The sequence below is a fragment of the Mirounga angustirostris genome, unplaced genomic scaffold (assembly GCF_029215605.1).
Source record: "Mirounga angustirostris isolate CCGP_5_RB_7025 unplaced genomic scaffold, mMirAng1.0.hap1 SCAF_5, whole genome shotgun sequence".
Lineage (NCBI taxonomy): Eukaryota > Metazoa > Chordata > Mammalia > Carnivora > Phocidae > Mirounga > Mirounga angustirostris.
Window position 1 is genome coordinate 157,861,037 of NW_026991713.1, and position 19,801 is coordinate 157,880,837.

Consider the following 19,801-nt stretch of genomic DNA (forward strand, 5'->3'; position numbering starts at 1 on the left):
CTCGATATAGAAATGACCCGGCTGGCGAGGTGGCTGCTCTTCTGGAGTGGGACTCGCCCAAGACAAGGTGACAGAACAGCCCAGCACTAGCATCAGTCTGTTTCTCTTCAGGGTGGTCTGTTCCCAGTCACAGCAAGGCAACTAAGGCAGCAGGGCAAATCACTAATGGTTTCAGTGTATTTACCAAATAATTCTACTTGCTTTTCTTCCTGGCACTAGCTTCTCAAGTGTTTTCTAGACAAGTGCTACTCAAATTGTGGTTCGTAGACTGGTGCCGGTCCACAACAAGATAAGCACCCAAACTGAAATTAGCATTTAAATAGCAATCTGACACTGCCGTGATATTCTTTCTGTATTTTTACAAAGACTGATTCATGAAAAACTGGAAATTTTGAAAAAGAAAAAAGGCAGGTTCTTCATCATGGAAGTTTGATCTAGAATTCATACACAAGTTAGCCATACACATACCATGTGATTATAGCTAGAACTAGTACAAAATAAAATTCCAAATAAAGACTTAAAAACATGTTATCTTGAATTCAACAATACAAAGGCATTTAAAATGTTCTCTAAACTAAAACCCTAAACTTTTATGTGTCAATCAGAAAAGGAGTGGTATGGCCTAGGCATCACAAAGGGGAAATAATGCAGAAAGTGCCTAAGCTCTTCCTAGGTAACAATAGGTCGCGAGAGGCAGGTCCGAGCACTTCTAGTTCACTGGCGTAGTCACCAAGTTCATGTAAGGTCACCTGCTGTAGGTCACAGAGCATGGAAGAGGTGTCTAGCTTCTAGCCCATGCTCCTGACTCTAAACTATGGGGCCTCCCAAGTACCTGCAGGTTTTCAGGCATTTTCCAAAGCCCACTCTATATAAAGAAGAACACGATAGGATAAAATCCAGTACTGTCCTCTTTTTCTCAACAATTTCTTGTTGGAAAGTGCATTATTTTCCTGAGAAACAATATTATCAATGGAAGACACATTCTTTACCGAAGCTGAAGCTGCGTGAACACTAACCAGGGATGTTGGAAAAGGTGTTACCACACCAGCTAACCAGTGGACTGAAATCACCTCTAAGTTCCTTTCCATTTGAAGAGTCCATGAGTGTATAATTCTATTACTCAGGATCAAAGAACACAGACATGAGTGGTAACGCCACAAAGGCAAACATCCAATCAGACACATGACATTTAAATGCAACTAGCCCCATAAAATACAAATACAAAATATGCAAGACACAAAATTCAGTCTTATCAGATTTTAAATTTGATTTAAACCAAAATACAAGGTAAAATATATCTAAATGTTTAATTAACTTTTGTCTTCTAGGGTCTTCGACTTCTCTATCTCATTTTTCTCCCTGAGTGTGCTTCCTAGGGCGGGTAGAGGCCAAACAAACCGTTCTACTATGAGATACACTCCAAGTTGGGATCATTCCTCTCACAAATAATTGTTGCCTGCAGCATCTAAGTACTAAACGAACGTGAGCTAAAAGGGTTTCAAGAATAAAAGATTACTGTATCCAGTCACCTGCCGCATCCCCGCCTCCTGTGGTCTCCGAGAGCAGGCTGAGTGAGTGTGCTGGTGGAGGGGTTCGGGAGCCTGCTGAGGGGGCTCTCGGGGCTAACTGCTAGGGAAGGGTCTCACAGATGTTTAAAAACTAACTGGTGGAACCCAACCTCCTCCACCTCCCCTGACCTTTATGAATCACCGGTGCCCTGGAGTCTTATTGCATGAAGCACTGAGTTCATAAAGAAAGGAAGTCCCTAGAAGTACACATGTAAAATGTGCTTAGTGTGAAGGAAGCAAAAATCCAAGTCCTGGCCGCCCACCCATACAGACTGGCAAATTAACAGCAGCGCCCTCCATGGACTCCCCCCAAACACAAATGTCCAAGGAAGAGTCCCCACACCTGCCTGCCACCCCGATGTTCACACATGCCCTTAAGCCAATAATTCCAGTTCTGAGACCAATCTCGAGGAATTACAAAACTAGAATATAAACTAAAAGATGTTCATCAGTGTTACAGTCAAAGTTAAAAACCAGAGACAGTAGACATTTTCAACAATGGGGAATGGCTATATAAAATTAGAGTTCCATCAACAGAATGTTCTGTGGTCATGAAAAAACAGTGTATAAAAATTAAGCACCAACATCCAAATACTTCTGTTACAGTCAAGTGTGAAGACTGGGATACGGGGACATGTACATAGCACTCGCATCTCACTGTGCTTCTGATTCTGAAACTTTTATTGTCTGTCTCCCCGTCAGCCCATTTGGTCCTGAAGTACAGAGGGCAGGTTACTATCCCCACAGCTTCTCCTGTGCCTCCAGCATGCTCTGACCACATTCCCATGGCCCCCTGCTCTACCCCCTGTGCACATTTCCACCACAGAACCTATGACACATTACTGATCTTACGTATCATCTGGCCCTATTTCCCCCTACCTGATTACACTCCGGGAAGACAGAGGTTGAGGCCTATTCATTTCTGATGTGCCTCTGATGTGAGCCCAGGGCAAGCTATGCAGGACGTGCTCCATGAATGTTCACCTAAATAGAACCTACCAGTACAATCATGACAGTGTAAAATAATGGCCAAAACTTAGAGAAAAACACTGGAAGAAATGTTACCTACATACAAGGGATATTATTATTCAGTCTTAAAAAGGAAGGAAATTCTGACACATATTAGAACATGGGTGAATCTTACAGACATTATGCTACATGAACTAAGCTGAACACAAAAGGACAAATACTGTATGGGTCCACTGACAGAAGGTTCCAGGAGTAATCAGATTCATAGAGACAGGAAGATTGGTGGTGGCAGGAGATGGGGGGAAGAGGGCAGAGGGGAATTACTGTTTAATGTTTCAGTTTGGGAAGAAGAAATGTTCTGGAGACAGGATGGTGGTGAGGGCCACAAAACAACGTGAATGTACTTAACGCCACTGAACTGCACACTTCAAACATGGTTCAAATGGTCAATTTTGATATGTATATTTATCACAATTTTTTAAAAAATGTTGCCAATGATGGTTTTCACATAAAAAAAAAATGTTGCCAATGGTAATGTTCTCTCTTTCTCTCTAGCCTATAAATTTCAGATAATGAACACAGTTGCTTTTAAAAAATGAAAAATAAATTTAGCCTTAAAACAAAGAGAAAAACTCTTCCAAGTCACTATAAAGACACTATAAAGCTGGTTCATAAAATCACTCCAAATAAGGGAGAAGCTAGAATTTCAAGGAGGTGGAGTGAAACCTTAAATGTGGAGTGCAGGGGAGGTAATCACAGTGAGCCCTTGGTGGCCCAGATGGCGCTGTCTGCACACACCGCTCCCCAGTCAGGTCAGACAACTACTGGAGGACCCAACTCAGGAAAAGAAGTTAGAATTTTCATTTATTTGCTCTTGGACAGCGATCCAGAGGATGAAAACTGCCCTCAAAGTTGGCACACTGTTCTAAAGCAAAAGTATCCCTGTCACAAGTAAAACCTGTCTGAAGGAAGGGTCAGCACAGACGCCCGGACTCTCGCACTGCAGACCTGTGTAGTGCCCCCCTTGCATGGTGCCATGATGATTGCACACAGCATACAGGTCATAGACGTAGTCCTCAGGGTCCCTCCCGAGTCCATAGGGCCGTCTCCATGGAGACCAATGGGATGGCAAACTCCAGCTGCTCTGACTTCTCTTAACCACATGAGGTGTCATGTCCAGGCCAGTCAAGGGGAACTTGACCATGTTCTGAAGTTTCATACGCCTGTCTCCTTCCTGTTGCAAGAAGAAAAATAAGTTCTGATGATATTTTCAAGCAAGTAGATGGTAGATCAGTTTTGTGTGGAATGTGGACCCTATCAGCTAGAGTGGTTTGAGTTACCTGATGTTTCCCAAGACACATTCAAAATAGGGAAACTCACTAACAGTTTTAACTGTCTGGAGGAACAGGTTGTAATACCACTAAAAGTAGAACAAGCAATGACCTACATATAAGGGGTGATGAGCCTCTGAGTCCATTTCCTTATCTGATAGAGGGGTTTTAGGTTTTAGACTTACAAAATGACATTATCAGGCAGTTCATCCTGATACCTCTGTCATAGAGGCATGAACAGCGATGGAGTGCTCATGTATGTGAGGGACAATGCGCACAGAACAGCGCTGGATAAGCAGTGCGCCCTATCACCCCCCCACCTCCTCCAACAAGCATGTTACCGCTTAACACTGACTTGATATATTCATTTAGTTGATAATCTTAGGTAATCTGTACTTTCCATTAAGGCCACTGGGAAATCCTCTGAAATCCAACCGTCAGCTCAATAGCTGTTTTCTAAATGTTTCCTGTGTCTGTGGGAGCTTTAAGAAATTAACAGCCATGGCTAACGCCCACCCCAAGGAGCCATGGTCTATTAAGAGAAGAAAAATGTTCGTAAGAGAAAGGCAGGATGAGCCCTGGATGGTCAGGAAGGTCAGACTAAAGAATCTGGACCTTGTTCTGCAGTCAAGCACTGAGGCCTGAGGGCGGAGGGGATGTCATCAGAGCTGTGTAAACAGCGCACAGGATGTGACACAAAGGGAGGAGCAGCTTAGGCTAAGAAATCAAGGAGAAGACAATGTGACTGCAACCAGCTGGGAAGTCTCACAGGTCTGCAGTGGCATGCTGATGGCCAAGAACGGGGAGAAGGGGGGCGCCTGGGTGGTTCAGTTGGTTAAGCAACTGCCTTCGGCTCAGGTCATGATTCTGGAGTCCCGGGATCAAGTCCCACATCGGGCTCCCCGCTCAGCGGGGAGTCTGCTTCTCCCTCTGACCCTCCCCCCTCTCATGCTCTCTCTCTCTCCCATGCTCTCTCTGGGGGGAGATAAATAAATAAAATCTTTAAAAAAAAAAAAAGAATGGGGAGAAGGGGACACACTCAGGAGGCCATGCAGAGGCACAACCAAACTGAAGAGGTAACTGGCTACAGGGGAGGGACAAGAAGTCAAAAGCGACACTGCAGTTTTGAGTCCGAGGTGTGGTAAGGGTGGGGACATGCCTTCTAAAGAAACAGAAAGCGAAGGAAGTTAGTGTGCATATGTGGAAGGGGCCAGAGAAGGCTGGGCTCTGAACCTCACCAGCTCTCTACCTGCAGATCCCAATGGAAGCATGCAGTTGGGACATTCTTTACTAAAGGAGCCAGACCCTAAACCTTTGAGTGAAAGCCCAGCCATGGGGATCCTGTGCATGTCACCGCAGACACCTCCACTTCATCAGCAAGTCCTAAACATCTTTTGATTCTATTCCGATCTCATCTCCATTGCCACTGCTCCATAGAAGCCATCAGTATCCCTCCCCTGGATGGTTGCCTTGGTTCCCTTCAGATCTCCCTAGCTTCATTCGTGCAGCCTCACATTCTCTACACGGCAGCCAGAATGGTCTCTTCAAATCACAAATTTGGTCATGTTGCTTCTCTGTTTATAACCCTTTATCAGAATCCCACTCTATCCACAAGGGTCTGCTTGGCCAGCCCCTGCGCACCCCTTCCACCTCAGCTCACAGCTTCCCCCATCCTCTGGAGCTGCAGCCAAATTGGCCTGCTTTCAGTCTCTGGCACATGCTATCCGCACTCAGGGCTCTGCATGCATTGCTCCTTCTGCCACCGTTGAGTGCACAGCCCTGCTCCTCTCCCTCACCTGGGAGATGCCGCCTCCTAATCTTTCAGATACAAACCTTAAAGCCAGGCCTCAGACACTCCTTAAACATTTACTTCCTCTTTACCTCTCCTACAATGGGGCCCACCCAGGACAACCCTAACCTCAGGGAATAGACAGCCTTTTCGGAAAAACTGACTCAGAGTAATACAGCTCAAAGCACCTTTTCTCTGTATATATTTATGACTCACCTTCCCAACTATACGACAGCTCCTTGGGAGCAGGATAACACCCATTATTACTTTAGGTACAAAGAGAATTCTACCCACCCCAGAAAGGAGCTCTACTTTTTTTTTTTTTAAATACCAAAATATACTTACTATAATTTAAAAACAACATTTACAAATCTAAAGCAAGTCCTCAAGAACAAAGTAAAATATCTGCAGTAAGAACTAAAATGTTTAGAATTTAAAGGGTCACAAGATGTTCAAATTTTGCTTTGGGTAAGAACAAAACATGACCCCAAACACTGGGGCAGATGTGTGTGTGTGTCTAACAATATGGACAGGAACACTAGGTCAAAGAGAGACACCCAAAGAATCCCCATGCAGCCCACCAGGAGAGGTGTAAGAAACATGGCCACAGCTTTTCTCACTAAGACAGAGGATTTACCTACCTGTCGAAATCTCTTTAGATGTATAATAAGCACATCAGGCAGAGTCCAGAGGCTTAACGTAATGCTCCCCTGCTGCAGCTGCTTACAGTGCGGGCAGCGCCAGGCGTCATCTGGAGCAAGCTGAAAACAAGGACACAAAACGAATTCCGTTAAGCACCACTTAAGGCAAGACTTTCTACAGAAGACCATGGCACTCACTTCCTGGTCAGGGTGTGGTACGATTCGGAATCTCTCTGGAAACCACATATGATGGGGAGTCAGTGGAAAAACACAATCACAAGAGGCACCTGGCCAGAGATAGCCCCCGAAGATTTGCTGAGTAAATTATCTCTCAAAAAGAGATCACTGAACAGGTAAATATTACACAGAGGATATTCAATGTCACAGAAGAACCTCAACTTCCACAAACTCCTAAACTCAACCTGTTGCCTTTCCATCAATATACTTTCTCCTCCTCCTCTAAGTCCTACCTCAGCAAACCACCACTACCACCCACCAAAAGCAGTACTCAAGGCAGGGGCGGGGGCGGGGGGGGGGGGGGCGGGGAGGGGCAGAGTATCCCAAACCTTCGAACCCTTCCTTCTTCCTCCGGTTCCACATCTATCCAAAGTAATTGTGTCTGCCATATCACACACCTGTCTCCTCTACTCCATTCCCACGAAGGTGGCCTTAATCACAATCCTCACCCATGCTCTTACCTGGACTTTGGCGGGTCTCCTAACTGATCTCTCTCTCCCAAGCACTGAAACCCTCTAAACAATGCCCCCCCCCCCACCTCCTGCTATTAACAAGGTCTTTCTGAACGTCAATCTGAGGCTTCAAGTCTACATATGCCATCTCTGCAGGCGAGGGTTTCAGGATGGGGACATATTCAGTTAGAGATGCCCATGAGGCATGTCTGGTGAGAGATTTAAATCCCTTCTGGAGTTCAGAAGATGCATCAGATCAGGGACCATGAACATGATGAGGTTAAGGAAAGCATGGTGTGGATGACAATGCCCACTGAGATGGGACAGACAGCAGTCAAGAACAGAATCTTGGGGAATGCCTCTTTTTAAGGGAAAGAGCCTGAGGACGTATATACGTCAGAAAAACAGGCAAACCAGAAGCATTCTTTTTTATACAGACCAAGGAGAGAAAATGGCAAGACCCTGGAGGGGTCGGCTGGAGATGGGGCAAAGGCCACAGAACTGAGCAAACCAGAGGCCACCGAGAGAGTTTCAGAGGGTACTGTCAGAAGTGCAAGTCAGACGGAGGGAGGGCAAAAGCTGAAACCACCAATGGGGAATGAAGCAGAAAGGAGGAAGAGAAAGGCAGGCATGGTCACTGGAAAGGGAAACAGAATTGAGGAGATTTTCTTTTTCTTCATGACAGGGAGACCCAATCATGTTTGTAGGAAACATGGGGAGAAATAGAAGTTTGGGTAGATGGAGGTGGCTCAGACACAGACTGGCAGGGACCTACACTGTCATCCGGTAAGTCTGCACCTCTGCTGACATATTATAATGTCTCCATATGTGGCCATCCAGCCCAGGGCTTGTGGTAAAAGGGCAAGTTGTTTATTTGTTTTGTTAATTTCCAACACAGATACTTGTATAAGATACAGTAAGAATGTCCTGACAATGTCTAATAGCTATGACATTTTCTAAAACGTCTCTGATTTCTGTACTTATCTTACTGTAAACTGCTATAAAGAGCTCCCGGACCTGCAGACCATACTTGGAGCATCGCTGGTCTAGCTAACTCTGAGTAGCAAATGAAGGACAGCTACCTCAGCAGGCAGCTATTTCATTTTCAGATGGTCTGTCAGGGAGTTCTTCCTCATATTAAGACAAATTCATTCTCCCTTGTAATTTCCAATCTTTAAGTTCTGCTTTTTAGATAGAATTAAGTCCAATCCCTCATCCACAGACAGTCCTTGAAGTGCCTAAAAATAACTATCAGATCCCCACTTAAGGCCTCCTCTGTCAAAAGACATTCAGCACATCATGGTTTCCAGATGCACCATCCCCTAGCCACTCTCTCATGCCACGGTTTGTCTGTCTCTTTTAACCGTGAACATTTAAGGTAATGAAAAGGGCAGTGCTATCACCATCTGAATTCTGGACACTGTTTTAAAGTATCCTTAAGGCAGCTGACGGTGGCTGACACATGACACTGTGGATCAATACTGAGCTTGTAGACAACTAAACCCAAAGTTACCGTCTCAGGGTCTGCTGCTAAATCCTATCTCCTCCTCTGTACCTGTACTGTTATTTTTGGACCCAGTGACTGAACTGCCCAAATAATACTCACTTATTCATTCATTCTAGTAGATACCTACCAAATGCCTTCTCTGTGCCAGGCACTGCTTTATAGACGCTACGGTTATTTTATGACCAGGACAGACTCTCACAACTCTCTTCCTCACCCCTGTATTCCAGCTACACTGGCCTCATTCCTGTTTCTCAACCACATCAAGTTGCTTCCTTGATTTACTTATTTATCCCCACTAGACTATAAATAGCCCAGAGGAAGAACCACCATTTGGTTTGATCCGTTACATCCCCAGTACCTCACGCAGCACCTAGCACACGGTAGGTACTCAATAAACATTTATTGAATGAATCCCTACTAAAATGTATCTTGCCAGCTTGAACTCATCCTTCTAGACCAGTGAGATGTTTTGTGGAATACCAATGTTGCCATATAGTAGATCTGCTCAGTTTTAAGCTTTGTGCCATTCTCAAACATCTCCCAAATTTAAAAAAAAAAAAAAAAAAAAGCAAGCCTACACAGGACAAATTTCCAGAGTCTGCCATCAACCCATTTTAAAGCCAACTAACTGGGGCACCTGGGTGGCTCAGTCAGTTAGGCGTCTGCCTTCAGCTCAGGTCACGATCCCGGGGTCCTGGCATTGAGCCCCACATCGGGCTCCCTGCTCAGCAGGGGGTCTGCTTCTCCCTCTCCTCCCTACTTGTGTTCTCTCTCTCTCAAATAAATAAATAAAATCTAAAACAATTTTAAAAATTAAAAAAAAAAAGCCAACTATTTTATAATTAGGCCCCAAACTGGGGGAAAAAAAAACACAGGTCATATAAAAAACTATTATTAAAGGAATGAGCTATGAACAGCTTGGGGGAAAAAGATTCTGTGAGAATATTAAAAGTATTTTCAAATATTTAAAGGACAGACAAGTGGAAGAAAATTAAGACTTGTCCTCAAATATCCTTAATGAACTCAGGAGAGAGAACGCCTGTTGGCTATAGTAACCTGGGGCCTATTTCAGGGCAGCTTCAGTGACCATCAGAGATATCCAGAGAGGAAATGGTATGTCTCTTGAGTAGAGACTAATGCCTCATAACTAAGGTATTCAAACAGTAGCTGGACAATCATCTATTTGCAATTAGGTAGAAGAACTCAACCATTAGAAAAAAGGAGCTTTAAAGTCCCCTCTAACCCTGAAATTGCAGGGTTCACTACATACAAGAGTGAGCAGTAACAATTAGCAGTCAAAATTATGATCCTAACATCAACTCAAGATTAGATGAATGCCAAGTACTCTAGTCAAGGCTCTTCAAGGTGCATAAAAACCTGGAGAGTTTTAAAAACCACACAGACCTTGGCCCCATCTGCAGAGACTTACTTATCCATGTATCTGTCCATTCTTCCATTCAAATATTTACTGAGTCCCCTCTATCTGCCAAGCACTGTGTTGACTGGTCTGAAGCATGCTGTCTGATAGAACTTTCCATGTATACCCGCACTGAGAACTCCAAATGTGACTAATGCAGCTAAGGAACTGAAATTTTATTTCGTTTTCATTAATTTAGTTTAAATTTAAATAGGTTCTGGCACCTATGTTCTTAGTACCAAAAAATTAAGAATCACTATTCTGGTTACTAGGGCAAATGATTTAAAATCTCTAAATTGAGGGGCACCTGGGTGGCTCAGCTGGTTAGGTGTCTGCCTTCAAGCTCAGGTCATGATCCCAGGGTCTTGGGATCAAGCCTCACGTCGGGCTCCCTGCTCAGCAGAGTCTGCTTCTCCCTCTCCCTCTGCCTCCCACCCACTTGTGCTCAATCTCTCACGCACGATCTCTCTTTCTCTCAAATAAAGTCTTGAGAATAAGTAAATAAAATCTCTAAATCGAAACAAAAAAAAGTGTATTATTGTTAAAAGGGGAAAATATTAACTACAAAGGTTCACTTCTAGAGCATTTCAATCAGTCAAAATTTTCTAGTAATCTAAACTACTTTTTGTTAAAGTCCTAAAATGGATAGCACTTAGATGCCCATTATGTGTGCAGCAGAACTTACATGAGTGCAGAATGTCTGGGGATTTTTCTGGAGCATCATTTGCTTCTCTGGTGTCATCCTACCCCACCCCCCTCCCTGTCCCCCTCACCACCTAAGAAGTGCTGCCAGGCTCTTACCCGCTCCTCTTTGGTGTAGAGCTGGAAACACTGGGATAAAGTGCAAGTCTGAGGCTGATGATGACGCTCCCTCTGCAGACGGACGCTTTCTGCATCAGGAATATACTCATCTTCAGTATTTACAAACAAGCTGCAATGGGGGAGGGGGTGGGTATTTATCAGAGAATGTCTTGCAAAATTGACCCCAAAATTGCAGCTTCACAATGTGACTATAAATTTATAACCAAAAAGAACCAGTGTGAGGGGCGCCTGGGTGGCTCAGTTGGTTAAGCGACTGCCTTCGGCTCAGGTCATGATCCTGGAGTCCCTGGATCGAGTCCCGCATCAGGCTCCCTGCTCAGCAGGGAGCCTGCTTCTGCCTCTGACCCTCCCCCCTCTCATATCTCTCTCTCTCAGTCTCTCTGTCTCAAATAAATAAATAAATAAAATCTTAAAAAAAAAAAAAAAAAAGAACCAGTGTGTAATGAAAGCAAACAGGTTATCCAACTGGTCACCCAACTTTTCTATGTTTCAAAATATCCTTGAAAAGTTCTGTATCTATAAAGTTATTTTCAAGAAATAACTTGGGAGTTGGTTTTCATGGGATTGGCCATGAACTATTAATTCATATATTCTTGTCCTTTGTATCTAAGGCCATGCATTTGGCATAATTTACTAGAATTAATGGGCCTGTAATAAAAATCAAAGGGGCACCTGCGTGGCTCAGTTGGTTAAGCATCCCACTCTTGATTTCAGCTCAGGTCATGATCTCAGGGTTGTGAGATTAAGCCCTGAGTCGGGCTCCTCGCCCAGCATGGATTGAGATTCTCTCTCTTGCCCTCTCCTCCCCTCCCCCACCCCTGCTTGAGCATGCTCTCTCTAAAAACAAAAAAAAAAGTAATTGGCCCTGTACAGTAATGAATACATAGTTCTGTCTGATCAGCAGCAAACATTCTGAGGTTTTTGAGATCCAGACAAAAGAATGTACAGGAAAGAAGTAACCGGTTAAATAAAGGATTAGCAACCCACTTGGATACTTAAAGAGAGATTTGTTTCAGCTAATCTGAAAGATCAAAGGGATGCTATTAAAATGATCATTAAAACAATGATTCTATAAGCACTAAGTAAAAAAAATACTCACAAATCTTTTGTTTCCTTGTCCCATTCTACCACTAACTTCACATGAGCAGTGCCACCTGGTCCACAAGATTTTAACGCCCTAGAGCATGGAGACAAAGTCACATATTATGTTCTAAAGAAATGATTTTACTTATGTCCTATTTGAAATTCGGTATCATAATATGATTACTGAAAATCTTCATCATTGTTCCTCATCAGAAAAAGTTTCTATTGAGACCATTATGACCTCGTATCTAGAATAACTAGGTTACAATTGGACTGAAAAATCCTAAATTAAAACATCCAGTAGAGAAATAAAGAGATTGGAAGCAATCAGTCTCATGTTACAAGGCTGTCCACAATCACTTTTAGATATTCTTTTTTTTTTATGACCTTTCCAACTTTTTGTCTCATTTCTCACCAATCTAAATAGAGACCGGATAATAGTTCCTCTGGAAACGAAGTCTGCTCCTACATCTCTCCTTCTCCCCCATAAACCAAGCACAGAGGTAGTAGAGTGAAGTGACTAAGTCTACTGAGGGACAGGTGGGACAGAAAGAAGGCTTAAAGGAACGGAATGATCAACAGAGGACACCACACACGCAAAGGCACACACGAAGCGGTGCCACACGTTCCAACAATCCTTGTGCTCTGATACTACTGAAGGTCTGAGATGGGAGGAGGAGAAGAGTGGGGCCTGACAAGCAAGAAGTAAGCAGGGTTCAAACTGTGTAGAGCTTCGTACACCATGGAAGTTGGGCTTTATCTTTTAGGCTACAGGTTTCCATTTAAGATATCCAGGAGGAAAGTGGCATGATAAGAATTCTACTTTGGAAAACTTCCATCCTGATTGAATATTAAAGTGTAATTTATCTGTAGTCCTGGGACATACATTAATTTGCTTTCCTGATTTCAAAAAAGATCATATATATCATACTCAAATGTGAATGAAAAGTAAAATAAGTATACTTAATTTCTAAACGAGCCTAATGAGCCTACCACACTTAGGCAGAAATTATACCAGACATCACTAGAAATTACAGAGGAAGATAAATAAAATTCTAGAAGGTGAGTGATTGATCGAATTTTACCTTTCTACTGTTGGGTGGCACAGCGGCTGCTCCTCCTGGGGCAGCAAGTATGTTATCCCCACAACACTGACAACACGCAAACTGAATGGACACACCTGCATCAAACAGTAAAGGAAAATGTGGCTGAATTTCTCTCCAAGGGCATGTGCGTCACAGTGGCATTTCCAAAACAGATGAGAGGGACAGCAAACGCTTTTGCAAAATGCTTCTCTCTGATATTCTTTTAGGTTGTTGAGCCACTCTTACACACTTTAAAGATCATTTATCTAAATGCAATTTACGTATCAAACATGTTATGCAAGACAAGTAATATGCTGCTTTAGGCTGAACCTTAATTTAATGTAAGTCCTCCATGGATACCTTCATATAGTAATCCTAATTTTGAAAATATACAGATACCTGTTCTAGAATCTCTCAAAGCTGATCGTGTGCTAATCTTTATTAGATAAATATATATTATAAAGAAATACCTAGCAGTTCAAGGGAATTCTTGCAGTGGCCAGAAAATGAGGGGTACATCCTTAGTCTTGAAAATCTGAACACAGCTGATTTTACCAAACAGCTGTCCACCAGGGCTCCTCAACATCCCAGCTCAGCGCCTGGTCTTCCCTAAGTGCAGAGGTTCGAAATTCAAATTTCACCACAGTGACTGTTTCTTCACTTGGGTACACATGCATGCTATGCTGGAGTGTTGATATGCTTACTCACCTGGATGCAAACTGTGGGCCTCAAGAAATACTTCATCTTCTCCAAGATTTCCTTCTGCAGAAGGTCCCACGCTATTGTCTTCTCTAAGTGCAGCACAAAAGGCAGTCCAAATCTAACACACATAAATATTGCTATCACCTTAAAAGTACCACAGTCCCTTTAATATTGTAACTCTTTATTCATGGTCTCTTAAAATGGAACGACTATATTATTGGCTTTAGGACAGTTCTCAAAATAAAACAAACACGAAATTTAATAGTTACTCCCATAAGTAGATGAAAAAGTCAGCAGAGAAGCTTAGATTTCTAAACAAAATTTAACAGTTCATGTGTCAAAATGGCTTCTAGACGATACTGGGTAGCAAGAGGACAGGATCAATGAATATGGTGAGGAAAGACGACGGGAGTGGACATGGTCTGGCTAACAGCATGGGTCCCCATATAAGGGGCTGCGTGTTGGGAGGAACAGACAAGGCTAGAAGGTCTGGCAGGCAGGTGGCCATAGCCTGGCTGTCTGACAAGGAAGGCACTGGCAAGCAAGTGACACAGAAAGTCAGCTCCCAGCCTACAGTAGAAGCCATGTGGCCCCTGCCCATGCTGGACTCCTAGGAGTACCGTACCCCGGTTCTCAGCTTTGGCTATACACTGAGATCACCAAGGGAGCTTTAAACACAGCGATGCCCAAGTGCAGCCCCCGAGATTCTCCGGTACATGGCCCGAGCACAGATTCGCTGAGGAACCCCCAGGAGGTTCTGATATGCAGCCAGGGCCGAGGACCCCTGGCCCAGCCACACTCTCATCCAAGCCCAGCCGCTCAGACCTATTCTTTTGCCCTACATGTGTCCTACTCACTCTCTGTGCAGTCAACTCCTGCCGCTCGGCACACCCCTCCCACCCTTCCTCTAGGCCACCTCCTACTCACTCACATCAAGACCCAGCAGAGGGATTCTTCTCCAGGAAGCACCCTGTTGACTTGTTCCCTGTGCTATCTGGGCCACGGCATTCACTCCACTGTGCTGCAGATACTGTCCATCTTCCTGCCTCCACCAGTAGACTGAGTTATCTGACAGCAAGAACTATGATTTATCACAGTACCCCACACCCAGCCAATGCCCAGAAACCCATACATGCTTAATGAATGAACAAAGGAGCCAAGAGATAATCCCTGACTCAGGCTGAAGGAGAGGCACTCAGATCAAGAAAGCGGTTCCTAACAGCCTCAGTCTACACACAGCAGTACTCCACAAACAGCACTGTGATGTGAAAGAAATGACAAGCACATGTAAATCAGCCACTCCTATTTTTCACATGGTCACGTCTTCCCTTGTAAGAGAAGAGCATCATTACAAAAGGGACTCCACAAGTTCTTTATTTTTTATCAACACACTGAGCTGCCTTTCTTTCCGCCCCTTAAATAAGCATGCCAAGTTCTACTTAGTCTCAGGGTCTTTGTACTCATGTTCTCTCCCCATGCAGCCTTCTCCCCAGAGGCTCACATCACTCACACCGTCTCCTCAGCTCCATGCTGCTTCCTCAGGTGGACCTCCCTGTCCCCATTTCTAGCATGGTCTGGCTGCCCCCCCCCCCGCCCCCAGCACACTCCATCATCCAGGCCCGCTTTAATATCTTCAAAATGGTGAGGACTGTCTGAAGTGACATGTGTTTACTTGTTTATAGTCGGTCTGTCCTCACTGGGATGTAAGCTCCAAAGGAACACAGTCTGTCTTGTTCACTGCTCTATCCCCAGTGTTGGAACAGTGCCCAACACACTGTAAACACTAAAGTATTTGTTAACAAGTATCATAAATATACACATCAACACATTTCAAACTTAAGTTATTTAACCATCATTAAATAAGGAAGTTATTTCTAAGCAACATTTTAAAAGACTAATAAAATGCTACCCTGACAAACAGTAGAAACAGAGTCCTTTGTCCCTGAAACATATCCATATTTCATTATTACTCAGGTTACATTACTATTGTGATAGAACAGCTTTAAAAGGTAAGTCTAAAACTCCCATATATTCTTAGCAGGAAACAGATTTGAGAGAGATTTGCAACTCCTGAATTTCTGACTTAAGTAGCTGAATGAACAGTGCTGCCATTTGCTGAGACAGGAAATACTGGAGAGCCAGATTTACAGAGAAAGAGAATCAGTTCAGTTTGGAACATAAGGCTGAGGTGCATGTACCATTCAAGTAGATATGTTAAGAATTAAAAAAAAAAAAAAAAGGCTGTTAAGAAAGTAGCTGGATATAGGCCTATAGGCCCCATGAGGAACCTGAGCTAAAAATAAACACATGAACCGAGCCTTTAACAACTAGACAAGCTTGAAGAGCCTTTCTAATTCAGATTCTATCATCCTAATTTTATATTCTCCTCCTCCCAACCCCTCAAAATCAGGTCAACTTATACACATATTCTTTCTACATATCAGGATCAAATATTAATAAAAGTAAGGGTTTTTCATCCCCACTTTTTAAAATGTTTGAAAATATTGGACTTTTAAAGTTTCAGCACTTATTAGTAAGCCAGTTTTTACCTTTTCCCTTGCTGCCCAGTGCAGGCTCGGTTACACACTAATAGAACAATCTTGTCATTTCCCGCTCTTGCTGGGGGCAAGTCTGTTTTCCCTTGCTTTGCTGCAGTTTGTGTAGAAGACAGTCGATGATGATCCAAGCCAAATTTCAAGTGGTTTAGGTTGTTGTTTAAGTGGATTCCTGGAAAAATAAAAATAAAAAACTTATTCTATCAATTCAAAATTCTTTTCATTCATTACAAAGACATTTACCCAATAGAGAAATTAAGAAGTTGCATTATGTAATTTAAACTATAATCAAACCCCCCAAATGATCTACTTTGAGATAACTTATCCAGTCATTAAAATGATTTTTTTCTTTTCTTTCTTTTTTTTTTTTAAGTAGGCTCCATATCCAGCGTGGAGCCCAAGTGGGGCTTGAACTCACGACCCTGAGATCAAGACCTGAGCTGAAATCAAGAGTCAGAGGCTTAACCGACTGAGCCACCCAGGCATCCCATCATTAAAATAACTTAAGCATCCATCATTTTCTTTAAACTAGCTCTATGTATCTTGAAAACTGAAATTTAAAACTCTTCACTTGAGGTCACCTGGGTGGCTCAGTCAGCTGAGCATCTGACTCTTGATTTCAGCTCAGGTCATGATCTTGGGGTCCTCAGATCGAGCCCCACATCAGGCTCCGTAGGTGGTGGGGAGTCTGCTTGAGGATTCTCTCTCTCTCCCTCTGCTCCACCCCCCACCCATGGATGCTCTCTCTCTCTCCCTCAAATAAATCTTTAAAAATAAAAAACAATAACCTCTTCACTTGAGTGAATACTGGATACAGTTTTAGAAGAGCAAGTTTGCAGAGATGATCCACCAAGACAAATTTAAGGTAAGACCATGCAACCAGTAACAAAATAAATTGGAAAAAAAAAATTAAGACTAGTAAATGTGGAATGATCTTCAATATTCTAACTGTAGTTTCTTCTCCCTAATTAAAGAGCCAGAGTTATAAAAAACAAAAGACACTTATGGAATTCACAGCCATTATAGGACATGTCAACTTTAATCCAATCAATCACACTAGATGGACCTACATTAAGTGAACAAAAATATATGATTGATTGGCATGATACAGGTTGCTGAAAATCAGGTGAAAACAGAGCTGTCAATCAGAGCTACTCAGCAATTCAGCACCTAGTACAATGCCCTGTACTTAGGAGAAACTCAATTAAGTGCTTGATTAAACAATTGTTCATTTCAATGGAATACTATTCAGCCATAGAAAAAGAAGGAAATCTTGCCATTTGCAACAACATGGACGGACCTTGAGGGCATTATGCTAAGTGAAAGAAGTCAGAGAAAGATAAATACCATACGATCTCATTATACGTGGAATTTAAAACAACAATGAAACCACGCTCACAGATACAGAGAACAGATTAGTGGTTGCAGGGGTTGGGGGGTGTCAGGCAAAATTAGTGAAAGGGGATCAAAAGGTACAAACTTCCAGTTATAAAATAAATAAGTAAGGGGATGTAATGTACAGCATGGTGACTACAGTTCATAATACTGTACTGTAGGGCGCCTGGGTGGTTCAGTTGGTTAAGCGACTGCCTTCGGCTCAGGTCATGATCCTGGAGTCCCGGGATCGAGTCCCACATCGGGCTCCCTGCTCAGCAGGGAGTCTGCTTCTCCCTCTGACCCTCTTCCCTCTCATGCTCTCTATCTCTCATTCTCTCTCTCTCAAATAAATAAATAAAATCTTTAAAAAAAAAAATACTGTACTGTATATTTGAAAGTTGCTAAGAGAGTAGAGATCTTAAAAGTTCTCATAATAAAAAAATTTTTGTAACTATATGGAGATGGATGTTAACTAGACTTCCTGTGATGATCATTTTGCAGTATATACAAATACTGAATCATTATGTTGTACCCCTGAAACTAACATGTTATATGTGAATTACACCTCAATAAAAAAATAATGAAATTAAATTAAAATAATTGTTCACTTCTTTAATCCTCTGAAGTACAACCTAAGGAAATTATACCCAAACTTGGAAATAGAAGAAAGCCCTCCAGGTTGCCTAGGTGGCTCAGTCAGTTAAACATCTGCCTTCAGTTCAGGTCATGATCTCAGGGTCCTGGGATCAAACCCCACGTCAGGCTCCCTGATCAGGAGGAGTCTGCTTCTGCCTCTCCCCATTCCCCGTGCTCTCTCACTCACTCTCAAATAAATAAAAATCTTAAAAGAAAAAAGACGAAAGCCCTCCACCACCACCCTCACCACACACACACACACACACACACACAAATAAGACCACCACCAAAAGGAGAATAAAATAAAAAATGGTTATACAAAAGTATTCGTAGCAGCATTTTAGCAATAACCTAAATATCCAGCAATATAAGACTTGCCAAACCTATTAAGGGACATCAGCATTACAGCAATTTAAAATGACTAGTATGTGGTTAACCAAAATAAATTCCAGGTGAATTAGAGTTTAAAAAAAAAAGTATACAGAAACTAGAAGTAAGAAAAAATGGAATCTTCATCAAGCTATTAGAGAGAGTAACTTTTTAAGCTTAAACACCAAAAAGAAATCACAAAAGGAAGAACAGATTTCACTCCATAGCCATTTTAAACTTCGGTATGAGAAAATAAAAATAAAAGAAGTCTGAATTTGAGACAATGAACGACCTCATTTCCCACCTCCTTGCAGAAGGCTGGGAATACCTGTTCTAAAGTGATGAGGGTCCCTCACGACATGAAGGGGTACCACTCAACTGCACAGAAATCAAGCTCTGTGTTCAAAAAGCACACCCACTTACTATCAGCTGCATGACTGGGATGGTTACTCAACCACCCCAAGTCTTCGCTCTCTCATTTGCAAAGTGGGGAAGATAGCAGCTTCATATGTCTCAAATAAGTTATTTACAAGGCTTTAACAGAGGCTAACACATACTCAATAACTGGTATAGTCTTCCAACAAAGACACTCTCTGGTCAGTAGATGATAAACTTGGACCTCACCAAATTCAATTAAAAATAGAAACTTAGTGTTAACCCTTAGCCATGGGGGTGTGAAAGGGGATTTGAGTAAATTTTCAGTTGAACAAACATTAACTGGGCTCTTGTTATGCATTAGGAACTATAATGAACTGCTGGGTACAGAAAGATAAAACACAGCCCCAACTACAGAGAATTTCGCAGTGTGGTGGAAGGACAGAGGAGAAAAAAGATTATTTGCACACAACGTGCTGGTGTCAGAGATTAGCAGAAGATGTGACTGGAGCAAGGAGGAGGAAGTCAGCCAGCCCGACTGGGGGGGGTGCCCCGCGGGGGGGTGGGGGGGGAAGCTTTCTGGAAAAGGTGATAACTGAGTATTCTTTTACTGTAATGTAATAAAAGTAGAAAACAATTTGAACAAAGCACACACATGAAAATGCAACTAGAAAACAAAAAGAAGCTGCTAGGTCAAAGAAAAATTAAAACTGAAATAACAGACTCCTTAGAAAATAATAATGTAAATATGGGTATACCAGAGATAATGGAATCCTAGGCTGGCAATGGAGAAAGCTGACCAACCCAACATACAGAATTACGTAAAGGTTCAGAAACTAGAGGCACCTATCGAAGTAGGTGGTGAAGAAAAAGAGGAACTAAAATA

General features: G+C 42.7%; 1 protein-coding gene across 15 annotated transcripts in view; it reads right to left on the bottom strand.

The window, feature by feature from the left end:
• The window catches only part of USP31 (ubiquitin specific peptidase 31), a 219,437-nt gene that overhangs the window by 161,593 nt on the left and 38,043 nt on the right, over positions 1 to 19,801 (bottom strand). For all 15 annotated transcript variants that reach the window (XM_064592800.1, XM_064592797.1, XM_054507550.2 and 12 more), the window contains 7 exons: positions 16,153 to 16,330; positions 13,610 to 13,721; positions 12,902 to 12,996; positions 11,833 to 11,910; positions 10,713 to 10,842; positions 6,299 to 6,418; positions 3,546 to 3,771 (listed from right to left, as the gene is read on the bottom strand). In XM_064592800.1, the coding sequence (XP_064448870.1) occupies positions 3,546 to 3,771; positions 6,299 to 6,418; positions 10,713 to 10,842; positions 11,833 to 11,910; positions 12,902 to 12,996; positions 13,610 to 13,721; positions 16,153 to 16,330 (939 nt within the window). The remainder of the gene's footprint in view (positions 1 to 3,545; positions 3,772 to 6,298; positions 6,419 to 10,712; positions 10,843 to 11,832; positions 11,911 to 12,901; positions 12,997 to 13,609; positions 13,722 to 16,152; positions 16,331 to 19,801) is intronic.